At 41.5% G+C, this 25,249-nt stretch overlaps 1 protein-coding gene across 3 annotated transcripts in view; it reads right to left on the bottom strand.

Moving 5' to 3' along the window:
* LOC127424016 (FYVE, RhoGEF and PH domain-containing protein 3-like) overlaps positions 1 to 25,249 on the bottom strand; it is a 68,867-nt gene that overhangs the window by 29,183 nt on the left and 14,435 nt on the right. For all 3 annotated transcript variants that reach the window (XM_051668780.1, XM_051668778.1, XM_051668781.1), the window contains 2 exons: positions 3,178 to 3,273; positions 2,801 to 2,937 (listed from right to left, as the gene is read on the bottom strand). In XM_051668780.1, the coding sequence (XP_051524740.1) occupies positions 2,801 to 2,937; positions 3,178 to 3,273 (233 nt within the window). The remainder of the gene's footprint in view (positions 1 to 2,800; positions 2,938 to 3,177; positions 3,274 to 25,249) is intronic.

Raw genomic sequence — 25,249 nt, 5'->3', positions numbered from 1 at the left:
CAAGGTTCCAATTCACAGTCACCTACCGCTCTGGCAGTAAGAACTGCAAAGCTGATGCTTTCTCCCGTCATCATGATCCCTTTCACAACATACCTCAAAACTAATCTATACTCCCACCTTCTGTCATCATCGCACCCATAAGCTGGGATATCATGGAAGAGATCCAAAGAGCCCAACAAGTAGACCTAGCACCACCTGAATGCCCTCCAACAAAACATTATGTACCATGCACTCTATGCCAAAGAACAATCCAATGGATCCATACCTCCCTCAGCACTGGACACCCTGGCATCCAGAAAACTATAAGCCTGGTATGTAACTCATTTTGTTGGCCTTCAATCATTAATGATGTCACTGCATACATTAAAGCATGTCAAGACTGTGCAAAGTCTAAAACCCCCAGGGAACTGCCAGCTGGCCTGCTACAGCCACTGCCTATCTCTCAGAGACCCTGGTCCCAACTGTCCATCGACTTCATCACCGATCTGCCAAACTCCAATGGATATACCACCATCTTTGTTATCAATGATTGTTTCTCTAAGACATGCAGACTAATTCCCATGAAAGGTCTACCCACTGCCATGGAAACTGCTAACTCTCTGTTCCACCAAGTTTTCAGGATCTATGGTCTGCCAGAAGACATAGTATCTGACCAGGGACCACAGTTCACTTCCAGAGTCTGGCAGGCTTTCTGTAAACAGTTGGACATCAACATCAGCCTCACATCTGGTTATCATCCTCAGGCAAATGGATAGGTGGAGAGACTAAACCAGGAAATCGGCAGATACCTCAGGTCTTACTGCAGTCGAGAACAACAGAGGTGGAGCAACTTCCTCCCATGGGCTGAATATGCCCAGAACTCCCTCACGCGCTCATCTACTGGACTCCCTCCCTTCCAATGTGTGCTGGGCTACCAACCTCCTATGTCCTCTCGGTCGGGTGAACTCTCTACGGTGCCATCGATGGATGATTAGATCAGGTGGAGTGAGCAAATGTGGGATAGTGCACACATCAGATTGCTGCGGGCCGTCCGGGCCCAACAGATCCAAGCTGATCGACGGAGGTGTCCCCACCCCGACTATCAACCTGGCCAGAGAGACTGGCTATCTACACGAGACCTCAAGTTGCGGCTACCCTGCAGGAAACTCAGCCCCAGGTATGTTGGTCCATTCAGAATTATAAGACAAATCAATCCTGTAACTTACCAACTGGAGCTATCTGCTAACTACCGCATGTCTCCATCCTTTCATGTGTCACTGTTGAAACCTGTCCACCCGACATCTGGCCCCAGAACCACGGATCCTGAGCCTCCTCCTCCTTTTGAGATAGACGGATCACCTGCTTACATGGTCAGAGAGATCATAGACTCACGTTGTCGAGGGGGCCAGATGCAGTACCTGGTGGACTGGGAAGGTTATGGACCAGAGGAGAGATCTCGGGTAGCCGCCAAGGACATTCTGGACCCATCATTGATCCATGACTTCCACCAAGCGCACCTGAATCGTCCTGCACCACGACCAAGGGGACGAACCAGGAGAAGAACACCGGGAGTTGTTCGTGGTGGTGGGGGGGGGGGTGTTCTGTAATGAATAAGGCTGGAATCCCTTCAGCCGACCACCAGAGGGAGCCCTCTTCCGAATACTGACACTGTACCGTTTCTTCTATGGTTACCTCCTGCTTGAACCATATAAATAGCCATGATCTTCCATTGTGACTTTGCGAAGTATTCGCAGTTTCATTGCCTTACCAAGCGTTATTTTCATTGCCTGTTTATTTGCCTACATGTTATGACCATTGTGCCTGTTTCACTGGATTACCGTTATTGGATTACTGTTTTGCTCTGATTGCCTGGTTGACAATGATAAATTGAACATAAATGTATACTTAATATACACCAATAAACTAAAAAACACCCTATTTTATATAACTAAATCAAAAATATTGTGATAAACAGCAGCAATGCACTAAATATTTTGTTTAAAAAAACAAGGCAAAATCCTTTTAAGGCTGTGCAGGGCTCAAGTGAATCAACGAATCATTTATATGAACTAGTCATTTACATGAACCATCCAAATGAACCGACTCACCGAACCGAATCAGAGCTCCTGATGCTAAATATATAAGAATAACTTATTTTAACACTTAAATTATATTTTAGATAAATAACGATCAGATGATATTATTTATTTCTGCGGGACTCAGAATCAGTGAATCATTTATGTGAACTAGTTCATTTCATGAACCATCCGAATGGACTGACTCACTAAAAAGTAGTTTCCAACGCTACTATACTAAATATAAGTATATCTTTTATTTGAACTGGTTCATTTACATGAACTGTCTGAAAGAATCGATTCACTTAAATGATTCATTTTTCCCAGTGTTACATGAGAGAGAGAGGACGGTTCAGGTAAGTGTGTTTGATTCACTCGACTCCATTGATGCATTCACAATATAATGTGACAAATTATGCATTTTGTGCCATTACATTGCTACTCGCTGGAAAATGAAGCTTGTTCCTGGAAAAGTGACACTATGGTGAAATTGCTGAACTAATGTCACACTACTGAAAGATTAAGTTATTAGCATCACTTTTTTTAGTGAACTACTCTCCAACATTGTACACAAGTTGTGTTGGGCACTCTTGCAGTCCAAGACGTTAGAAGTACATGGCCTAGTACTGGTACTTGTTAAGCAAGCATAAACATTTATATAATTATTTCACATTTCACACATGCACTGGACATGAGATACGAAATATACAGACAGGACAACACAAAGTTGTGTGTGTGTGTCTCACCACTCCTGCGTGATGCGTGTGTGTAGTTCAGGCAGCAGGAACTGATGGTGAAAGCGGTGAATGCAGGAAATGTTGGAGAAGATTCCTGTGATGACATCAGTAGGGATACCCGCCTCTGTCAGACGAGCACAAAACACCTGCACACACACACACACACACACACACAGAGATAGGCTAAAGGATCAGTTTGGTTCTTTGGTTCATGTTTTCTTGGTTCAAAAGTCTGGAGAGGAAATAGACTGAGGAGGAAGTGTCAGAAAGTAAAGAAGAGTGTGTGATCTGTAATTCATCACGATGAACGACAAACTCAAATAACTGAGAATCTTTCAAATAGAGTTCAGGAGAAATTGGGGAAAATTGAATGTGTGTTTTGTTACCTGGTCCAGCAGATTTAGTCTTTTGACATAAGCTTCTTCTGTTTGAAGCAACTCTTTAGCGATATTCAACAACTTCTGAGAGTCACACTGCAAACCCTGAGAGAGAGAGAGAGAGAGAGAGTTTTTTTTTTTACACATTTACATGATATGTATACAGAATATTTGTTGTATTGTAATATATGTATGTCATTTGACATATTCTTTAACTAATTTATATTCTTCTGCCAAATATTTTTGTAATTTTTATTGATTTCTTGCAGAAGGATTTTTTGGTTTTGCCTTATAATAAACAGCAATATTTTATTCTTAGATTCTATGAAATTGTTAAACATTAGCTTTTGGAACATTCAGGGTTTGTACTCTAAGACATTTGGACTAAAATGTACAAACACAGAATTTCTGAACAGCATTTCACATGTTGACATACTGACTCTAACTGAAACATGGTGTAAAATGGATGTCTCCACGCAGTTGTACCCGCCTGGAAACTCAGCTCAATACATCGTGGCAGAAGCTCTGGAGGTTTAATTATATGGATAAAAAATTATCTGACCCCTTTTATAACACCACTGCATCAATTTAACCACATATGGTTCAAATTAGACAGAAGCTTTGGAATCCTGGATAAAGATCTGTATATTTGTGGAATTTACATATCACCATATGATTCTCCATATTACAATGATTAAATTTTCCATTCTATTGAAAGAGAAATTAGTCAGTATTAAACTCAGGGAAAAATTTTACTATGTGGAGATTTCGATGCTCGAACTGGTTCAGAGCCAGACTATATTAATAACTCAGGAAATGAGCATCTGTTCACTCAAATACCCCAAGATCTCTTCATACTCTTGCTACAAGAAGTAATCAAGATATAGTACTCAACAGAAATGGAAAGGATGTACTGCAACTCTGTCAAACCCTAGGTCTGTATATTCTCAATGGCAGAATCAAAGGAGATTCTTGTGGATGCTTTACTTACAGTTCAGATCTGGGGAACAGTGTACTGGATCATGCCATAACAAATATAAGCCCCTCCTACTTTAATGCATTTACCATCAAAGCTCAATCTCCCTTTTCTGACCACAATCAGATCAATGTTTTCATTAAAAATGAAAACAAATCAGAAGCCCAAAATAAAAAGCCAACTGATCTGTATAACCTTAAATCATACAAATGGACTCATAGTACTGCTGATACATACCTGTATATTAAAGCATTAAATTCAAATGAAATAGTAAATTATATCAGAACATTTAATAACTCAACATATGCTTACAATCAAGAAGGAGTTGATTTGGCTATCAAACACTTTTTGACATTTTGGGAAATACAGAAAGAAAAGCAAAGATAAGGGAAACAAAATCAAATGAGTACAAAAACCTCCCGAAAAATGGTTTGACCGTGATTGCAAATCAATTAGGCAAGAACTAAGAAAACACAAGAACTCAATCCACAAAGTCCTCTCTGCCTATTAGTGTCACAACTCACAAACAAAGCACCCAAAATCAACTCAAAACAACTAATAAGAATAAAAGAAATAATGAATCTCCAAACCGATATATACATGAACATTGGAGGGAACAAACAAAAACACAAAGTCGCCTACAACATTACCTTCAACTCAACAGAGGGTATAGACTCGCTGAATATCTGTTCTTGGTCAGAAATACCACATATAGACAACTATTAACCAAATACAGACTAAGTGACCACCAACTGGCCATTGAAATAGGAAGGCATAAAATGGCAACCTAAAGAAGATCGAACATGTGTCCATTGTACATCATGTGAAGTAGAGACTGTGAAAAATACTCACACCTTAGAGATTCATTATATATGAACTTACAGCAACTTATCCCAGAGTTTCACTCCCTCAGTGAAAATGACAAACTGAAAATTTTACTCGGTGAAGTACCCACTTCACCCTTAGTGGCCGATCACATTAACAAATGAACACACATCCAGCACCTGTTTCAGCAGTTTAGTTTAACCACTGTTATTTATTTATTATTTATTATGTCTTTGTTTCCTTAGTTGTTTCTTTTCTAGTTTTGTTTTGTCTTATAGTTCATGTCCATTTCACTGTATTCACTTATTTGTTTTTCTTGTAATGCTTTGGCAATATGTACTTACTGTATGTCATGCCAATAAAGCAATCTGAATTTGAGAGAGAGAGAGAGAGAGAGAGAGAGAGAGAGATGACTGAGTTGAGAATCATAATTCTTATTTCTGGTAAAAATCACAATGTCATCACTTCAAATCACATGCTACAACATTCAGGATATGTTCCCTCTCTGTCACTCACTCGACGTTGTGTCGATGTAGTGACACTAGTGGTCACTCTTGGGAGCCCGAGACACCTCTGGTCTTTGATAAAAGGCCAATGAAAATTGGCGAGTGGTATTTGCATGCCACTCCCCTGGACATACGGGTATAAAAGGAGCTGGTATGCAACCACTCATTCAGATTTTCTCTTCGGAGCCGAACGATCATGCTCATTGAGCTGAATACTACTGTTCATTCACCTCTGCTGGATCTGATGGCGCATTTCAGCGGCTTCTCCCTCCTCTGCACTGGTGCACTGCAGAGAACGCCCCTGGGCACTTCGGCAGAAAAACAAGAGAGTATATTTTCTGAAAGAGCTTTTCCTCCTCTAAAAGAGTATATATTTCTCTAAAAGAGCGGCACACATGGAACGTCTTTTTAAAGACGCATTTTTTTAAAGATGCCTTTCCGATTGTGTGTTATTCCTGGTTGCGGTCATTATCTGTCTTTATCTGATAACTGTCTTTCATGTCTGGGCACGACCCACACAGAGGCAGTGTTTGTGGATGGTTCATGTTCTCACTGCGAGAACATGACCATGGCAACGTTGCGGTCGAGGCTTGCTTCCGTAAGAAAGCAAGCCACCTCAGCAGCTCGGCTAGCACTGGGGGTGATTTGGGGACCCCAATGGGATCGCCTCCACCGGGTATCCCCCCGCAGACCTCCCATTCCCCAGCATGCTCGTCTGCCCCAATCGGGCTTCCGGATGAGTTCGCCGGCTCGTCTCATGGCGAGTCTGGCTTCTTGTTTGGAGCCCGTGAAGATGATGAGCTCTCGAGCACAGCATCGGAGAGCGGACTTGTCCAGTCGGAAGCAGAAGCCTCAGCTGGGCTTCCCCCTTAAGGGACGATGCCGAAAATACGGACATTAGGGTGGGCATTCGCATTCTCAACTATCTCGATGACTGGCTAATCCTAGCTCACTCTCGAGACATGTTGTGCGCACACAGGGACCTTGTGCTCTCACACCTCAGCCGACTAGGGCTTCGGGGTCAACTGGGAAAAGAGCAAGCTCGGTTCAGAGCATCTCTTTTCTCGGTTTGGAGTTGGACTCAGTCTCCTTGACGTTCGCCTTACGAATGAGCATGCCCAGTCGGTGCTGGCCTGTTTGAAGGCGTTCAAACAGAAAACAGCGGTTCCACTGAAACTTTTTCAGAGGCTCCTGGGCATATGGCATCCTCGGCGGTGGCCACCCCGTTTGGGTTGATGCATATGAGGCCGCTTCAGCACTGGCTCCAGACTCGAGTCCTGAGATGGGCATGGTGGCATGGGACACATCGCGTGGTCATCACGCCGGTCTGTCACCGTCTTTTCAGCCCTTAGACCGACCTCTCGTTTCTACGGGCAGGTGTTCCTCTAGAACTGGTCTCCAGGCACGTCGTGGTAATGACAGACGCCTCCAAAACGGGCTGGGGCACTGTTTGCAATGGGCACGCAGCCGCTGGCCTGTGGACGGGTCCGTGACTGCATTGGCACATCAACTGCCTCGAGTTGTTGGCAATTCTGCTCGCCCTGCGGAGGTTCTGGCCGTTGATCCAGGGCAAGCACATGTTAGTTCGGACAGACAACACAGCAATGGTAGCATATGTCAACCGCCAAGGTGGTCTGCGCTCTCATTGTATGTCACAACTCGCCCGCCGTCTCCTCCTCTGGAGTCAGCAGCACTTCAAGTCGCTGCGAGCCACTCACATCCCGGGCAACCTCAACACTACAGCGAACGCGCTGTCATGGCAGGTTACCCTCAGGGGAGAGTGGAGACTCCACCCTCAGGTGGTCCAGCTGATTTGGAGTCGATTCGGACGGGCACAGGTGGACCTGTTCACCTCCCAAGAATCCTCCCACTGCCCGCTCTGGTACGCCCTCACCGAGGCTCCCCTCAGCATAGATGCGCTGGCACACAGCTGGCCCCCTGGCCTGAGCAAATATGCGTTTCCCCCAGTGAGCCTGCTTGCACAGACCCTGTGCAAGGTCAGGGAGGACGAGGAGCAGGTCATCCTGGTAGCAGCCTACTGGCCCACCCAGACGTGGTTCTCAAACCTCACGCTCCTCGTGACAGCTCCCCCCTGGCAAATTCCCCTGAGGAAGGACCTTCTTTCTCAGGGACGGGGCACCCTCTGGCACCCGCGACCAGACCTCTGGAATCTCCATGTCTGACCCCTGGACAGGACGCGGAAGACCTAAGCGGTCTACCACCTGCTGAGGTAGACACGATCACTTAGGCTAGGGCCCCCTCTATGAGGCGCCTGTATGCCTTTAAGTGGCGTCTGTCCGCTAAGTGGTGTTCTTCCCGACGCGAAGACCCCCAGAGATGCGCAGTCAGATCAGTGCTTTCCTTCCTGCAGGAGAGGTTGGAAGGGAGGCTGTCCCCTTCCACCTTGAAGGTGTACGTTGCCACCATAGCAGCACTACGACGCCGTCGACGGTAAGTCCTTAGGGAAACACGAACTGATCATCAGGTTCCTAAGAGGTGCCAGGAGGCTGAATCCCTCCAGACCGCGCCTCGTTCCCTCATGGGACCTCTCTGTAGTTCTTCAGGGTCTACAGAGAGCCCCCTTTAAGCCTTTGCAGTCAGCTGAGCTTAAGGCACTCTCCTTGAAGACTGCCCTCCTGACTGCACTCACTTCCATCAAGAGGGTAGGTGACCTGCAAGCGTTCTCTGTCAGCGAAACGTGCCTGGAGTTCGGTCCGGGTTACTCTCATGTGATCCTGAGACCTCAACCAGGCTACGTGCCCAAGGTTCCCACCACCCCTTTTAGGGACCAGGTGGTGAACCTGCAAGTGCTGCCCCAGGAGGAGGCAGACCCAGCCCTGTCGTTGCTGTGTCCGGTGCGTGCTTTACACATCTATTTGGATCACACGCAGAGCTTTAGAATCTCTGAGCAGCTCTTTGTCTGCTTTGGTGCACAGCAGAAAGGAAGCGCTGTCTCCAAGCAGAGGATCGCCCGCTGGCTCATTGACGCCATAACTATGGCATATCTCGCCCAGGACATGCCGCCCCCGGTAGGGCTACGAGCCCATTCTACTAGGGGTGTAGCGGCTTCCTGGGCCCTGGCCAGGGGTGCCTCTCTAACAGACATTTGCAACACCCAACACCTTTGCAAGGTTCTACAACCTCCGGGTGGAACCGGTTTCGTCCCAGGTAGTGGCACGCAACACAAGTTGATAAGCCCGGGATAGCTGGCCGGGTGTATCGCTTGCACATAGCGCCTTCCACCTCCTTTTGAGCTGAGGACGTGCGCCATTAATTCCAGTAGTGTTCACAAGTTTGTTCCCTGGTTGACTGCCTCCGAGCCCTGTGGCAGATGAGTTTTCGGAGAGATTCGCTGCCGGCCCAGTACACGTGCTAACTAAGAGTCCTGTTCTGGGGTAGGTGCCCCGCATGTGGCAGTTCCCTGTAAGGCTAACCCCATGCGATATATATCTTCAGCTAATTCATTTCCCTGTTGGCAAACTGGGGGAGTCAGTCTCCATGTTTGTAGTAACTCCTCCCCCATTGGGCAGGATCTACCTTGAAGACTCTCCACATGGTTGGAAAGACCATGTGACGTATCCTTCCACTTAAATATCCCCCCCTCTTTGGGCGAGGTGTGGTCTCCGCTGTGTCTTCCCCTTGGGAGGGACACCCCCCGACTAGACCTGGCGGCCCAGTCGATAATCCCCCTTCTTTTTTAGGGAGTGGAAAAAGAGAAGGGGAAAAGAGGCCACGACTGGGTTAAGCCTGTCTCTATCTCTTGGGTAGTCGACTTGTCTCCAAAAAGGGCCGTACGACACTCATAACTATGTTGGGGGAGGTTACATGTCGACCTGGTGTGCTGGCTATGAGGCACACAGTAGTCTGCCCACCACACACCGCCAGTTCACGTAACACATTTCAGCCAATTGTGGCATTTCTTATAGGGACCCCTAGTGTCACTACATCGACACAACGTTGAGTGAGTGACAGATAGGGAACGTCATAGTTACTTGTGTAACCTCCGTTCCCTGATGGAGGGAACGAGACGTTGTGTCCCTCCTGCCACAATGCTGAACTACCCACTGAAATGGCCGGACCTTATATCTGCTCCTCAGCATAAAACCTGAATGAGTGGTTGCATACCAGCTCCTTTTATATCCGTATGTCCGGGGGAGTGGCATGCAAATACCACTCGCCAATTTTCATTGGCCTTTTATCAAAGACCAGAGGTGTCTCGGGCTCCCAAGTGTGACCCTCCATCAGGGAACAAAGGTTACACAAGTAACCATGACGTTTTTAGCTGCTTCTGGAGAAAAAAGCAAGAACCCTGCTTTTGTAAATATTGACATAGAGTCGGTTAGAGTGTAATGCTGCCTTCATGCACTATCGGAAATGTCCTACTTCCCACTACTGAAGTCGTAATTATGAATAGGTCACGTTAAAGTTCTTTGTTGTCGAAAATAACAGAAAAAACAAAGGACCCCAGGTTTGTTCTAGCATGTTTCTTGGGGAAATCCTATTTTGATTCTCTAATCACAAATGCAGAAAGACGCAGCAAAATGCAAACGGTATCTAATGCATTTTATTTAAGGTAAAAGTGCAAAAATGGGCTGATTTGTCAGATTTTATCTAAGCATCTTCCAAAACATATATCAATGTGCTTCCCTTAAGCAATAGCCAATACTGTAACATACTATAATAATATAATATAGTATTCAATACTGTAATTAGAAAATAGAATTTGGGTCAAATACATGCACTTTAGTTTGATTAAGAAACACACAATATGCATCAAATGATTGCTGATACACATAAATGTAAATGTCCGAAACGGCAACTGCTAACAAGGTAACTGTATTCAGACAAATGAATAAAATCTTCCATTTACAACAGAACTGCACTCTTGTCTGCCATGTTGAATGTTTCTGGACCCCAACTCGGAAACTCGTATTTAAGATATTTCCGACAGCACGTGAAGGCGGCATAAAACCTACACTCCGTCAAACTACAGTGAATTATATACATCAGTGAGACACCCTCATGTAAAAAATGGAAGAGATTCAGGAGGAATTATTGTTTGGTTTAAAGAACAGCCTGTTCTAATGAGGAGATCTTCAACACAACCATGTCTCTGGGCTCAGTCCTTTTAATGGGGGATCTAAATGCCAGAACTGGGAAAGAACTGGATTCACTCAGCACTTATGTTGAGATGACATGATTGATGTGTTTCTCTTCACCATTTTTGGAGAAGATGAGAAAATCAATTTGGCAACAAAACTGTTAACTAAAATTTTTCTCACAGTTGCCAGCAAATCATTAAAAAAATAAAACTGAACAGGATAAAAAAAGAAAACTGATAAAGCTGACTGGTTTGATAAAAAATGTTAAAAGAACTACAACTGTTATCAAATAAAAAAACACAAGAGACCCCTCAAACCAACAAACATGTGCTGCCTATCAACAAACTCTTCAAATGTACAAGTCAAAAAGAGTTGAACATGACAACAAAGCTCAACAAGATTGAGAGAGCAGTTTGTGGAGCGTGGTTGAGCGCCCATCTGGGGAGAGAGAAAGCGGTAAGGACATCCACCTGAGATGAATTGTGACTAATTACCATCTCTATGTTCACAGAGAGTTGGGGGAGATAAAAAGACAGCCAGTTCACAGAGAGAGGAGAGAGACAGACAGACCAGAGTCTTCGTGTCTGTCCCCTGAGAGAGAGAGAGAGCCTTGTGTTGTTGAAGCTGAAAAGAGGACTGTTTATTTGAGCAGTGGTGAATTCTCAGGGCCAGCAAAGCCTTCTCTGCTGGCCTAACATGCCAAATAAATAAATACATATTTTTCATCCTTTCATTCTCAATCACCTTTTTGCCTATGTATTTTTAATCACTTTCCACTCTTAATTAATCTACAAACAAATAGAGAAAAACAAAAAGTTTATCCAGTCAGAATTTATTCCTTGATGCTTACAAGCAAAGTGTGACAACTGTTTCACAAATCACATGCCCGAAGCAGCGCCTGAGTCTGAGCTCCACCCCCTCAGGACTTCAGAATTTCTTCAGAATCCCACAACAGTCCAAATGAATGAGCAACTGAAGTCACATTGTCAGATTCTTCAGCCAATCAGATTGATTTATTTGTTCTTGGTGGGTGTGATCTTTAGGATATGTCCCCGTCGAGGCCTTCTAGCTGGACTTGAGTGACGCAATCACGCTTTAAGTGATGTATGTAATTTGAAAGCAAAGAGCGCGAGATCTTGCTGACGAGTGGGCTGTCATCACTGCTGTTATTGCCATTGAGAAAGAGATCCTTACGGATTTAAAAACACAAGATGTTCTGCATGATCATGCGATTGATTAATTTATTAAACAGGAACAGTAATTGTAGACATTGATTGTGGCATGCAGACCAATGCCATTCCTCCGCCTCTCTTCAAGTTACTGTAGATCTGCTCACATTAGGCCGAACTCTTTGTGATTCATAACATGATCAATTAGAGGGACTCTCAGACCATATGATCTTCTTCTGTGTCTTTTTTACTCTTCCACGCTGCTGTCCTCTTTCTCTCTGCTCACCATCATTACACCATCTTTTCTCAACTCTTTCAATGCTCACCCCTGAAAGAGCTGAGAAAACCTTCCCCTTTTCTCATCACTTCTTCCTAATTCCTCTTCCTTTACCCACTCTTCCTTGTTCTTCCTCCTCTTCTTCTTCTTCCTCATTGAATTTTCATATTTTACCCATTTCATAGAGAGCAAAGTCATGATAGTTGTGTCAAAGTCATGATAGTTGTGTGAAAAATGTAATAAAGTGCATTTTCTTTGCTGTGTGCATTACTAACACAGCAGATATCAATATACAGTTTTTCTCAGTCGATTTTATACATTTCTCCAAACTATAATCAGTGCTCTCAAAACAATTCACACAGATGACGAAACAGGCGTTCAAGTTTGCAGAACAATTAAATTTCACTGCATAATGAAGCAACATATTCTTTTATAATATTCCTGATAATACATTTATTAAAACTAAATACTAACATCAAAACTATAGATGTGTTCTCTGTTGAATTCATAACATTTTCAGCTATAGACATAAAAATCATAAAAATCCACAATAAAGACCTGTTTCCATCTGTTTTCATAAAATGGCTCTAAATTTCTAGTTGTTCCTGCTCTTCCTCTGGAAGGATGATGAAGAAGTTTACTGTAACAAAAAATTATAATTGCAGTCTTGCTAAATTGTATGGACCTAAGGCAGCACTATAAGCACAGATGGTACAGCAATTGTGGACATTGATTGAATGGCATGCAGAGGAATGGCATTTCTCCCTCTTCTTTTTTGTTGAGATTGAAGTCACATCTGCTCACATTAGGCCGAACACTGTGTGTCTCAGAGAGACCGTGATTTATAATATGATAAATTAGAGGAACTATCAGATTATTCAAGCCTCTTCTGTGTCTTCTTTTTTCCCCTTTTTCTCCCAATTTGGAATGCCCAGTTCCCAATGTGCTCTAAGTCCTCATGGTCACATAGTGATTCGCTTCAGTCCGGGTGGTGGAGGACGAATCCCAGTTGCCTCTGCGTCTGAGACAGTCAACCCGCACATCTTATCTCATGGCTTGTTGAGCACGTTGCCACAGAGACATAGCACGTGTGGAGGCTTCATGCCATCCACTGCGGCAACCACGCTCAATTCACCATGCACCCCACTGAGAACAAACCACATTATAGCAACCATGATGAGGTTACCCCATGTGACTCTACTCTCCCTAGCAACCGGGCCAATTTGGTTGCTTAGGAGACCTGGCTGGAGTCACTCAGCACGCCCTGGGATTTGAACTAGCGATCTAGCGAACTCCAGGGGTGATAGCCAGCGTATTTTACCACTGAGCTACCCAGGCCCCCCTTCTTCTTTACTCTTCCACCCTGCTGTCCTCTTTGTCTCTGCTCACCATCATTACACCATCTCCATTTGGTCTTTCCTCAACTCAATGCAGTGCTCACCCCTGAAAGTGTTGAGAAAACCTTCCCCTTTTCTCATTTCTTCTTCCTCCTATTTTCTCTTCTTTTACCCACACTCTCTCTTCTCGTTTTGCACCTCTTCCTCATGTTGTTCTTCCTCTTCTTCTTCTTCTTCTTCTTCCTCATTGTTTGTTTGCTCTGAATTTTCATATTTGACCCCTTTTATAGATAGCAAAGTCATGACAGTTGTGTGAAAAATTTAGTAATTTGTATTTTCTTTGCTGTGTGCATTACTAACACAGCAGATATCAATATGAAGGGATTTGGCAACCTGACATGTGCATTTGAGAGTATGACTTTAATTTAGTTGTTTGTGTTAACTGTTTTAAAAGCATGAATTTTAGATCAGAGAAATTTGTATGTAGTGTTTCGAGAAAATCAGGAAAATCAGGAAAAATGCACAATCTGTTTAGGACAATTACAAAGATGTTCAGGTGGCACTTAATAAATTGTACTGAGAGCAGTGACATTAGTTTAGAGAAATATGTAAAATCGAGGGATTTGACAAACTGTCATGTGCATTTGAAAATATGACTTTAATTTAGTTGTCTCTGTTAACTGTTTTAAAAGCATGAATCTTAAATCAGAGACATGTGTGTGTATTGTTTCAAGAAAATGATGAAAATAAAAAAATATCTAGAATTTAAGAAAATTACCAACCATCTCAAGTGTTGAGATGTCTGTGTTAACTGTTTTGAGATTAGTGAACTGAGTTTGGAGAAATGTGTAAAATCGATCGAGAAAAACTGTAAATGATTTGGACACTGAAGGAACTCAACGAAAAGATCAAATCCCTCAAAAATAAATATGCAATAAGATGCTGAAACATGGCAGCCCAAAACTGAGAGGCCATTCTCAAATTATTCAGTTTGTTCTTTTTTTTTTTTTATCCCCTTTTCTCCCAATTTGGAATGCCCAATTCCCACTACTTAGTAGGTCCACATGGTGGCGTGGTTACTCACCTCAATTGGTGGTGGAGGACAAGTCTCAGTTGCCTCTGCTTCTGAGATCGTCAATCTACACATTTTATCACATGGCTTGTTGTGCATGACATTGTGGAGACTCACAGCATGTGGAGGCTCATGCTACTCTCCACGATCCACGCACAACTTACCACGTGCTCCACTGAGAGCGAGAACCCCTAATCGCGACCACAAGGAGGTTACCCCATGTGACTATACCCTCCCTAGCAACTGGGCCAATTTGGTTGCATAGGAGACCTGGCTGGAGTCACTCAGCACGCCCTGGATTCGAACTCACAACCCCAGGGGTGGTAGTCAGTGTCAGTACTCACTGAGCTACCCAGGCCCCCCCATTCAATTTGTTCTTAAAATCAGGATACTTTCCTGAGAATTTGAAAGAAAATCAAATCACCCCAATCTTCAAACAAGGTGACAAATTTAAGAATAGCATTCAGAGATGATGTTCTTCTCACCGCAATTGTCCAGAGCTGTTATCTGAGTTACCGTAGACTTTGTCAGTTCGAACCAGTCTGGCCATTTTCTGTTGACCTCTCTCATCAACAAGACATTTCCATCCACAGAACTGACGCTCACTGAATGTTTTTTGTTTTTGGCACCATTCAGAGTAAATTCTAGACACTGTTGTGCGTGAAAATCCCAGGAGATCAGAAGTTACAGAAACACTCAAACCAGCCCGTCTGGCACCAACAGTCATGCCACGGTCCAAATCACTGAGATCACATTTTTTCCCCATTCTGATGGTTGATGTGAACATTAACTGAAACTCCTGACCTGTATCTACATGATTTTATGTACTGCACTGCTGCCACACGATTGGCTGATTAGATGATCGCATGGATGATTGTTGGTGCCAGATGGGCTGGTTTGAGCTATTCTGTAATGTGGGTTGGTGCTGTATTGGTGGCACGAGGGGGACCTACACAATATTAGGCAGGTGGTTTTAATGTTGTGGCTGATCAGTGTATAATATATATAAAGTCTTCATTGTGTAGTTTGATTAAATATGATTGTAATTGTGGATAAAAATAAATAAGTAAATAATTAAATAATAATTGTATTTAGAACCCCTGTGAGTAAGCTGTAGGCGACTGTGGCAAGGAACACAAAACTCCATCAGATGTTGATTAATGGAAAATTAACCTTGAGAGAAACCAGACTCACTGTGGGGGCCAGTTCCCCTCTGGCTAACATCATGAATATAATGCCAATATTAGTTATTTATGTGCAGTGCAAGTAACAGTTTAAAACAAGTAAACTAAGTAAGTGTTAAGGGCTAGTGTTTAAACTAAGATTTTGTATGAACTGTAAGATTAATCACTAATGTCTTTGAAGTTCATCTTGGATTAACTGCAGAAGTTCAGATAGATGCATTGTCCTTTGTTAGTTGGCTGATGAAGGATTTTGTTGGCAATTAATTGATTTACCATGGCTTTGCTTCAGTAACCATATTTTAACCTTGAGATCTGTGGTAAAATCATAATAATAATACAGAAATATGAAAACTATGGTAATAAAAATCATAATTTTGTGGTAAATACAATGGTATTTAAGCAAAAAATAATAATAATTAAAATTGTGTAAAACAATTAAGAGAATGTTTAAAATTGAAGTGTTTAAAGAGTATGAAAGAATGGGTTTAAGTATTATGTATATATTTATATAAGTTTGTATAAATGTTCTGTACAGGTGTCATGTAGAAATTAAGCAGTAAAAGCAAGCGCTTAATTTAGTTCAGCTTGATTCAAATAATTTATTTGTTAGTGTGAAGTTAACTTTATAAATATTATATAGGCATTTTGCTCTTATTTTTTTTGTTTATATTGTCTTTGTGAAAAGGAATATAAAATTAGAGAGGTAAAAATGGTAGGCATAAGAAGGTTTGGTTTCAGCCTATTCCTTTTTGGACAATAATAAAAATAAAAAAAGATGATTTTATAAAAATAAATAAATAAATAAATAAATAAATAAAATGAAATAATACAGTACTGTATTAAAACCATTGTTTCCACCAAAAAACATGTCTGCTTAACTTACTTTTCACAGTTACTACAATATTACTATAGTAAAAGCATGGTTTCTGCCAAAAAAACAAAACATGGTTAGACTACAACAGTTATGGTTACTGGAAAAATGATTTCTGCCAAAATCTATGGGTACAGTCTACAATGTTACTTTAGTAAAACTCTAATAAACACAACATGGTTTTTTTACCACAGCTTTCATTTTTCTGTGTTATTACTATGGTTTTACTATGAATATCAAGATTAAAATATGGTTATTGTAGTAAAACCATGATACATTTATTGCGAGGGAATGCAAAACTATTTAAAAATATAAAAATCCCACCCTGTCCTCTAAAGGGCTCCGTAGATCTGGGCCACTTTCATATGTGGAATTAAATCGGAAACATATCAGATTTTTTAAATGTGTCTTCGGTGTGAACAGCCAGTTCAGATTTCATGTGATTTTTACATGAATCTACCTCAACATTCATCATTTACATGCTTGATTTCCAGCGTATCCACACCTGTTATATTTATAAACTTTTAAGTGCGAGCAAAGGTGCAAATATATGCAAGGTATGCAATGCATAGGGGTGCCATGTAAAGGGGGGTGCTAGCGGCTCTCCTGCAATTGATCTCCTTGACCACGAACCCTCCAACATCACCAATCAATGCTTATAATGGATGACCCCCCCCTCGCTTGACAGATACATGGGGCACAAAATATAGTTTTGCATACCCGCTCAGAAATGTGTAGTTGCACCCCTGAGTGCGACTCATATCTGTGTAGTTACAGTTTTTCTCGATTGCTTAAACACATTTCTTGAAATTATGCCTCCTTTTCTCGAAACTCTAAACACAAATCCATAACTTTACCCAATTCCCCAAACTTCCTATTTTCAGGTCAAAATGAAGCTCTCCACTCAAAACCATTCAATCTTGCTGAAAAACCAAACTTTGCCCGTATACATGACACACAAGCCCTCAAAAACACACACACTACAACATAGTCTTACACACTGGTGAGAAATTCAAAACAATACTACAAAAACAACCAGTAATAAGTGATGTTGCTTGTGGTTCTCCCCCTCAAAAGCCTTTTCACATGATGAACACAACAAAAGACACAACAAATGTATACATTTGCAAATGTTTTATTCCTTAATGTACTGTACAGTACAATACACCAAACAACAACAAAAAAATTATTCTGCCCCAGCATCCCGTCTTTGGTCTGGGACAGGCCAGAGAATCTCGTCAACATCACAGGCTATATTGGCCCTAGCCAGGCAGCGGGGGTAAAGTCCTCTTGCATGCCTGATCCACCCCTGGCATGCATCAACTGAAATGTCTAGGCAGGCTTCTTCCATGGCCTGGAGGAGGTGAACAAGGATGTGAGGTTCTTGGTCATACACTTTCCACCGCCATGCCGAAAAAACTGTTCTATCGGGTTTAGAAAGGGAGAGTATGCAGGCAGAAAGATGTTGGAAAACTCTGGGTTATTGGTAAACCAGTCACGAACCAGAGCAGCGTGATGGAAGCTGACGTTATCCCAAACAATAACATAGCGAGGCTGCTCTGGTTGCGCTGGCTCCTTCTGATCAAGCTGGAACACACACTCTCTTATGGCAATTTTCCACTGCACGTTACAGTTCGACTCGACTCGACTCTGCTTGCTTTACTTTTCTGAGCTTGCTTTTCCACTGCAGTTTAGTGCACCCTCAACGTGGGTGGGATTATAGGGTGATCATCATAGTTGCACCGCCTCTACTGCCATGACATCATCTTAAACGTGACACAAACACATCTGAAACTGAAACAGAAGGTTTGTACAATTTGCTTTTATTGCACGAATTACTGTGACACAAAACAAATTAGCAACAACTCAAGAACATTACTGACCATAAACAATAGCACGACCGCTAGCTGTTAGCTTCTATCTCATTGTGCTACATATAGCAGTTGTTGCATGGTGATTTTACCCAAGTATAACAGTTAAATTGGCCTGGTTGTTTTAGAAGGAAGCTTTCCAATAGCTGGTTAACTAAATAAAGTGAAGCTTTCAAGCAGAATATAGAGTTAACGTAACAAAATGTACCATCCTCCATCGTGGACTCCAACAACGCCATGGCCGAGTCCAGGGCACTCTCCCTCCCGTTGCTCGCCGGTCTATTGTCATAGATAGTGTCCATTTGGTCGAACCACTTCCACTTTCTTCTGTTTGAACCACTCTGGCTGTTGTGGTCCTTGATGTTTCTGTAGTCTCTTTTAAGTTTTTTTAATCTTTTCCCTACACTGTTGGTAGGTCCGGTGTTAGTCATGAGCGACCAACAGCTGCGGTGACACTTTCTGAAAGAATTTTTCATTTCGTGTCACCCCATCCAGCTCTCGTTTGATCCTCTCCTCGGCTACTAACGAGAGGAATGTCTGCACCTTGTTTTTGACCACGACGTGGTTTTGCGCACAGCCATTTGTTTTTACAATTCGAAAGTCACGAGAACAAATTACACTGCTATCGCTGTTGCTAACTTTAAAACTAGCGGGTTGATGTCCTGTGTCGCAAATCTAGTGACGCTAGTAGTGACGATTCTCTCTGACCAATCAGTGATCTGCAGGGTTTTGACATCATATTTAGTATCGGCTCGGCTCACCTGGAACCTCGACCGAGGTGGTACTAAAAAAGTACCAGGTACCAGGTACTATCCACAGTGGAAAACCCCCAAAAAGCGAGTAGAGCCGAGTCGAGTTGAGCCGTACCGTGCAGTGGAAAAACCCCATTAGACCATCAAGGAAACCAAGGAGGAGCATAGTGTTATAGGGTCCAATAATGGTATGACGGTGGAGTACCCCTCGTTGGCTGATGGCCGTGCACATAGTGACGTTCCCTCCTCGCTGGCCAGGGACATTCACAATAGCCCGATGGCCAATTATGTTCCTCCTCCTCCTCTTCCTCCACCTCCTACACTTCCTCTTCCTTCACCTCTTCCTCCACTCCCTACTGCTCTTCCTCCTCCTCCTCTCCGGTGTCCTCGACCTCTTCCTTCATGTCTCTCTGGATCCATTGTTCCAAAACTGAATGAACTGACTCGGGCACTTTTATCTATCTATTGAAGGTTCTGATTGGTGTGTGGTCAATTTTGACTCTTAGTGTTTCCACCTGGGTAATTGTGTGCTAACTGAGCTCAAGCTGTGCTGACTTGAGTGAACAATTTTGAATGCTTTCTAAATGACCACATGGTGTAGGCAATGAGAAATGAAGGGATTTGTGTGTAGAGTTTTGCAGTGACTCATGTGTCAAAACATGGGAATAGTGTTTATAGTTTAGGGAAATGGGTGTGCTTTTTGATAAATGGTGTTATGGTTTTTAAATTTTAGTTCAAAAACCTGGTTATAGTGTTTAAGCAATCGAGAAAAACTGTAATGCATTCCGTTTTTTTTAAGGAAATAAAATAAAAGTATAGGCTTCAACAGTTGTATTCAGCAATTTGTTTAGATTGCACATTAAATATGCTTATGAAAAGATACAGATGTAGATTTATATAATGTGCTCTTTGGTCATGTCACTCACTCAGAAAACACAGTTTCTATATTTCTCAAACTGTATCAAAAGATGAATGCAATTGGCAATTAATATTTAATTTTCTTTCTAGAATTCTGCATTTATCTATTAATCCTTCCCCCATTCTTGCAATATTCGGTTTAACTACAGAACTCTGTTTAGATAATAATGCTAAAAATATGATTGCTTTTTCGACTTTAATTAGCTAGACGTCTTATATTGCTTAAGTGGAAGGACAGATCTCCACCTACTTTTAGTCATTGGATCAGGGATCTTATTCATTATCTTGCACTTGAGAAGATTCGATACTCCACTAAAGGCTGTAGTCAAACTTTTTTCATTATTTGGCAGCCAGTGCTGACTTACAGGTGCATCTCAATAAATTAGAATTTCATGGAAAAGTTCATTTATTTCAGTAATTCAACTCAAATTGTGAAACTCGTGTATTAAATAAATTCAATGCACACAGACTGAAGTAGTTTAAGTCTCTAGTTCTTTTAATTGTGATGATTTTGGCTCACATTTAACAAAAACCCACCAATTCACTATCTCAAAAAATTAGAATACATCATAAGACCAATAAAAAAAACATTTTTAGTGAATTGTTGGCCTTCTGGAAAGTATGTTCATTTACTGTATATGTACTCAATACTTGGTAGGGGCTCCTTTTGCTTTAATTACTGCCTCAATTCGGCGTGGCATGGAGGTGATCAGTTTGTGGCACTGCTGAGGTGGTATGGAAGCCAAGGTTTCTTTGACAGTGGCCTTCAGCTCATCTGCATTTTTTGGTCTCTTGTTTCTCATTTTCCTCTTGACAATACCCCATAGATTCTCTATGGGGTTCAGGTCTGGTGAGTTTGCTGGCCAGTCAAGCACACCAACACCATGGTCATTTAACCAACTTTTGGTGCTTTTGGCAGTGTGGGCAGGTGCCAAATCCTGCTGGAAAATGAAATCAGCATCTTTAAAAAGCTGGTCAGCAGAAGGAAGCATGAAGTGCTCCAAGATTTCTTGGAAAACGGGTGCAGTGACTTTGGTTTTCAAAAAACACAATGGACCAACACCAGCAGATGACATTGCACCCCAAATCATCACAGACTGTGGAAACTTAACACTGGACTTCAAGCAACTTGGGCTATGAGCTTCTCCACCCTTCCTCCAGACTCTAGGACCTTGGTTTCCAAATGAAATACAAAACTTGCTCTCATCTGAAAAGAGGACTTTGGAACACTGGGCAACAGTCCAGTTCTTCTTCTCCTTAGCCCAGGTAAGACGCCTCTGACGTTGTCTGTGGTTCAGAAGTGGCTTAACAAGAGGAATACGACAACTGTAGCCAAATTCCTTGACATGTCTGTGTCTTGATGCCTTGACCCCAGCCTCAGTCCATTCCTTGTGAAGTTCACCCAAATTCTTGAATCGATTTTGCTTGACAATCATAAGGCTGCAGTTCTCTCGGTTGGTTGTGCATCTTTTCCACACTTTTTCCTTCCACTCAACTTGCTGTTAACATGCTTGGATACAGCACTCTGTGAACAGCCAGCTTCTTTGGCAATGAATGTTTGTGGCTTACCCTCCTTGTGAAGGGTGTCAATGATTGTCTTCTGGACAACTGTCAGATCAGCAGTCTTCCCCATGATTGTGTAGCCTAGTGAACCAAACTGAGAGACCATTTTGAAGGCTCAGGAAACCTTTGAAGGTGTTTTGAGTTGATTAGTTGATTGGCATGTCACCATATTCTAATTTTTTGAGATAGTGAATTGGTGGGTTTTTGTTAAATGTGAGCCAAAATCATCACAATTAAAAGAACCAAAGACTTAAACTACTTCAGTCTGTGTGCATTGAATTTATTTAATACACGAGTTTCACAATTTGAGTTGAATTACTGAAATAAATGAACTTTTCCACGACATTCTAATTTATTGAGATGCACCTGTACATACAGCAAATGGATCCAAATGTAATTTTTCCTGTGTGAATTATTTTTTTATTTTATTTTTGCTTTTTTATTTCTCTTTCTTTCCCTCCTTATTTTTCTTATATCTGACCCTGTGAGGCCATGATAATATGGTACAGAAAAGCCTGTAAGATAATATGTAATGGTGCAGTGGGGATGGGGAGCTCTGTTGGAGCAAGAGAATTGATTTCATCTTAATCTGTTTTTGAAATTGCTGTTATATTATACTATTTAAAATATTAATAAATAAATATAACTCTTCTTACCTTACATATATGTAATGCCGTTTTTCCTGCAGTTTTTCCATTTTATGGTGTGTTTCGCTCATAGGTAATATTACACTTATTATTTAAATTCCACCATATGAAGGCAAACGACTACATAAAAATACTTTATCCATCAACTGTCTTTCACTCACAGACATATCATCAGATAGGCAAGGTCATACGATAATTACATTATTAATTATAATTTTAATGTATTATTCATAATATAATGATGAACATGTCGGAGTTTGTTATACGCATGCTCAAGGAGTGTTAAACGCATGTGGGTCAGTTGTTCAGACCAGTGTCTGATAGGGCTACAGTTAAAATATCATGTGAACAACCTAACAAAAAACAAAAAACCAGATTTGAGCTAAAAATCATATCTGGACCACATTCAGCTGCGGTGTGCATGTAGCCACCCAGTCCTGGACTCACTCTAGAGGACAGAGAAATGAAATGTATGCAGACGACCTGCTGCCGCTGTCATCTACTGAAGAAAGACTCTCAATTCTAGAAAATTACTGCAGTAATTGGGCATTACCAATCAACATGGATGAGTCAAAAGTGATAACTGTTCAAAAGCAAAATCATCTTAAAGACAAAAAAATATGTTTTTACATTTGTGGGAACAATTCTTAGTCATGTTACCATTTATAATTTCTCTGTCTAACTATCTCTATACCTCTCCATCATTGGCAAAACAGACTCAAAGAAACAAGCAAATTCATCTATTTTCAAAAAATGAAGAAAGAATATAAATTGGCACCGTATCTGACCAAAATGAAAGACTACCGTCAAAGAAAGCATCTGACGAAGTATGGTGTGAGTGAGCACATTCAGTCTGTAGACACAGAGAGAGAACAGACTGTGTTCACACTGCACTCAACGAGTCATAGAGGATAAAGAGAACAGTAAAGATGCACTTCACATTCTTGTGTTGAAGGGCCTTAAAACACTGGCCCACTGGTCAGCTGTACACAGCAGCCTTAAAAACTCAGAATGACCGTGAAAAGTTATCAAAACCAAGAAATAACACAAATAAAAGTAAGCGGATTTTATCTTTGAGCTTCTTTGTCTGGAAGGCAGCTCTGCACAACCTGTTTCTTCTCTCAGATGACTTCATGAAAGAGTTCATAATCTACAACTCATCCACTTCAAACCATGAACTACATTTTTAGTTTTTCAGTACGTGAAATACAATCCAGTACGGTACCTGCATGCTGTTTGACTACAGAGGCTGCTTTCAAATGCTCACATGTCTGCGCATGCTATATAGAGTGTGAATGCAGCCGCGTGCGTGAACAGTCAAGTGCGTTTCTTAGTCAAAATGCCCCTCTTAATGCGATATTAATATAAACAGAGCCGTTAATGTACACTGTCAGCGTGATGTCAGCTAAAGTGGGACACTTTTTGGAAAATCAGCATTAAAATGTTTAATTCAGGTCTCTATTATTATTTTATGTAAAAAATATGTGACAGAAAATAACTGTTTAAGCCCAAGAACTCTTGGATGTCAGAGATCCCCTCTGTGTCATCATCACTGTGTTCAGGTAAAATGGGCAAGTGCATCTGTATAGCAAAACCCTCACTGGGAACATTGGGACTATTTGCACTCAGACTACAAATCAAGTTTTTTTGGCATAAACCATAGTTTTAATGCAGTTAACCATGGTGTAAGTACAGAAATATTGTGGTAATATAGTAACCATGGTTAATTTTGTGGTTACTATAATTTTACTACAAAATATCATGGTGAAACTACATGGTTACTGTACTAATACCAAGGTTATTTTTTCTAAGGTAAGGTTAAGGTTAGGTTTAGGGGTTAATGTAGTGTGTCTGTGGGACTCTAAATAAACACAATAAACACACTGCAGTGATGCCCATACTGTATGTTAGTATTTAAATATGGGTGCAAATAATATCTGCCTTTAATTTATTCACTTTAATGGATAACATTGTATTACATGCAATTTATTATGACATTACAAATAAATGTATTAAAATGCGTGTAGTGGAAGAGGTTGAGCTGAGAGTGACTGAGGTGGATTTGTAAGTGTTAGAATATGAACAATTCATAATATTAACAAAAATATAACTTTTTCTTCTGTCTGTATTTCTTTCTTCCTTCCTTATAATGCAAGTAAACAGGTGCCAGCAATTTGATGGTCCAAAAGTCACATTTAGGCAGCATAAAAGTAATCCACATGACTCCAGTCGATCAGTGAATGTCTTCTGAAGCTAATCGATAGGTTTATGTAAGAAACAAGTCGATAATTAAAATTTTTAAACTTTAAGTCGCCGCTTCCGTCCAGGGCTCTGATGCTGTTTGAAATGGCCAAACTTTCGCAGCTACGTAATGCATCATCTGCTGGTAGGAAGCACTTTTTAAAAGTTAATAATGTTTTAATTATCAATTAGTTTTATTACACAATCATATCAATCCACTTCAGAAGACATTTATTGATCGACTGGAGTCATGTGGATTACTTTTATGCTGCCTAAATGTGACTTTTGGACCGTCAAAGTGCTGGCACCTGTTTACTTGCATTATAAGGACCTGACAGAGCTCTGTCTTCTTCTAGAAATCTTCATTTGTGTTTTGCTGAAGAAAGACAGTCATACACATCTGGGATGGTATCAGGGTGAGTAAATGATAAGAGAATTTTCATTTTTGGGGAACTATTCCTTTAAAACTCACTCAACTTATTGTTACCATTCTGGGTGAAGCTCCTGGTGTGTGTGTGTGTGTGTGTGTGTGTGTGTGTGTGTGTGTTTGTGTGTGTGTGTGTTTATGTATGTGTGTGTGTTTATGTGTGTGTGTGTGTGTGTGTGTGTGTGTGTGTTTATGTGTGTGTGTGTTTATGTATGTGTGTGTGTTTATGTGTGTGTGTGTGTGTGTGTGTGTGTGTGTGTGTGTGTGTGTGTTTGTGTGTTTCATAAACTGTCATGACAATTGTTATAAAATCATAGTATTTTCTTTCCAACATAATTTGTAT

The sequence above is a fragment of the Myxocyprinus asiaticus genome, chromosome 33 (assembly GCF_019703515.2).
Source record: "Myxocyprinus asiaticus isolate MX2 ecotype Aquarium Trade chromosome 33, UBuf_Myxa_2, whole genome shotgun sequence".
In the NCBI taxonomy this organism is placed as follows: Eukaryota; Metazoa; Chordata; class Actinopteri; order Cypriniformes; family Catostomidae; genus Myxocyprinus; species Myxocyprinus asiaticus.
Note: the sequence above shows the minus strand (reverse complement) of the source record. Positions and strands in the feature narration are given on the sequence as shown.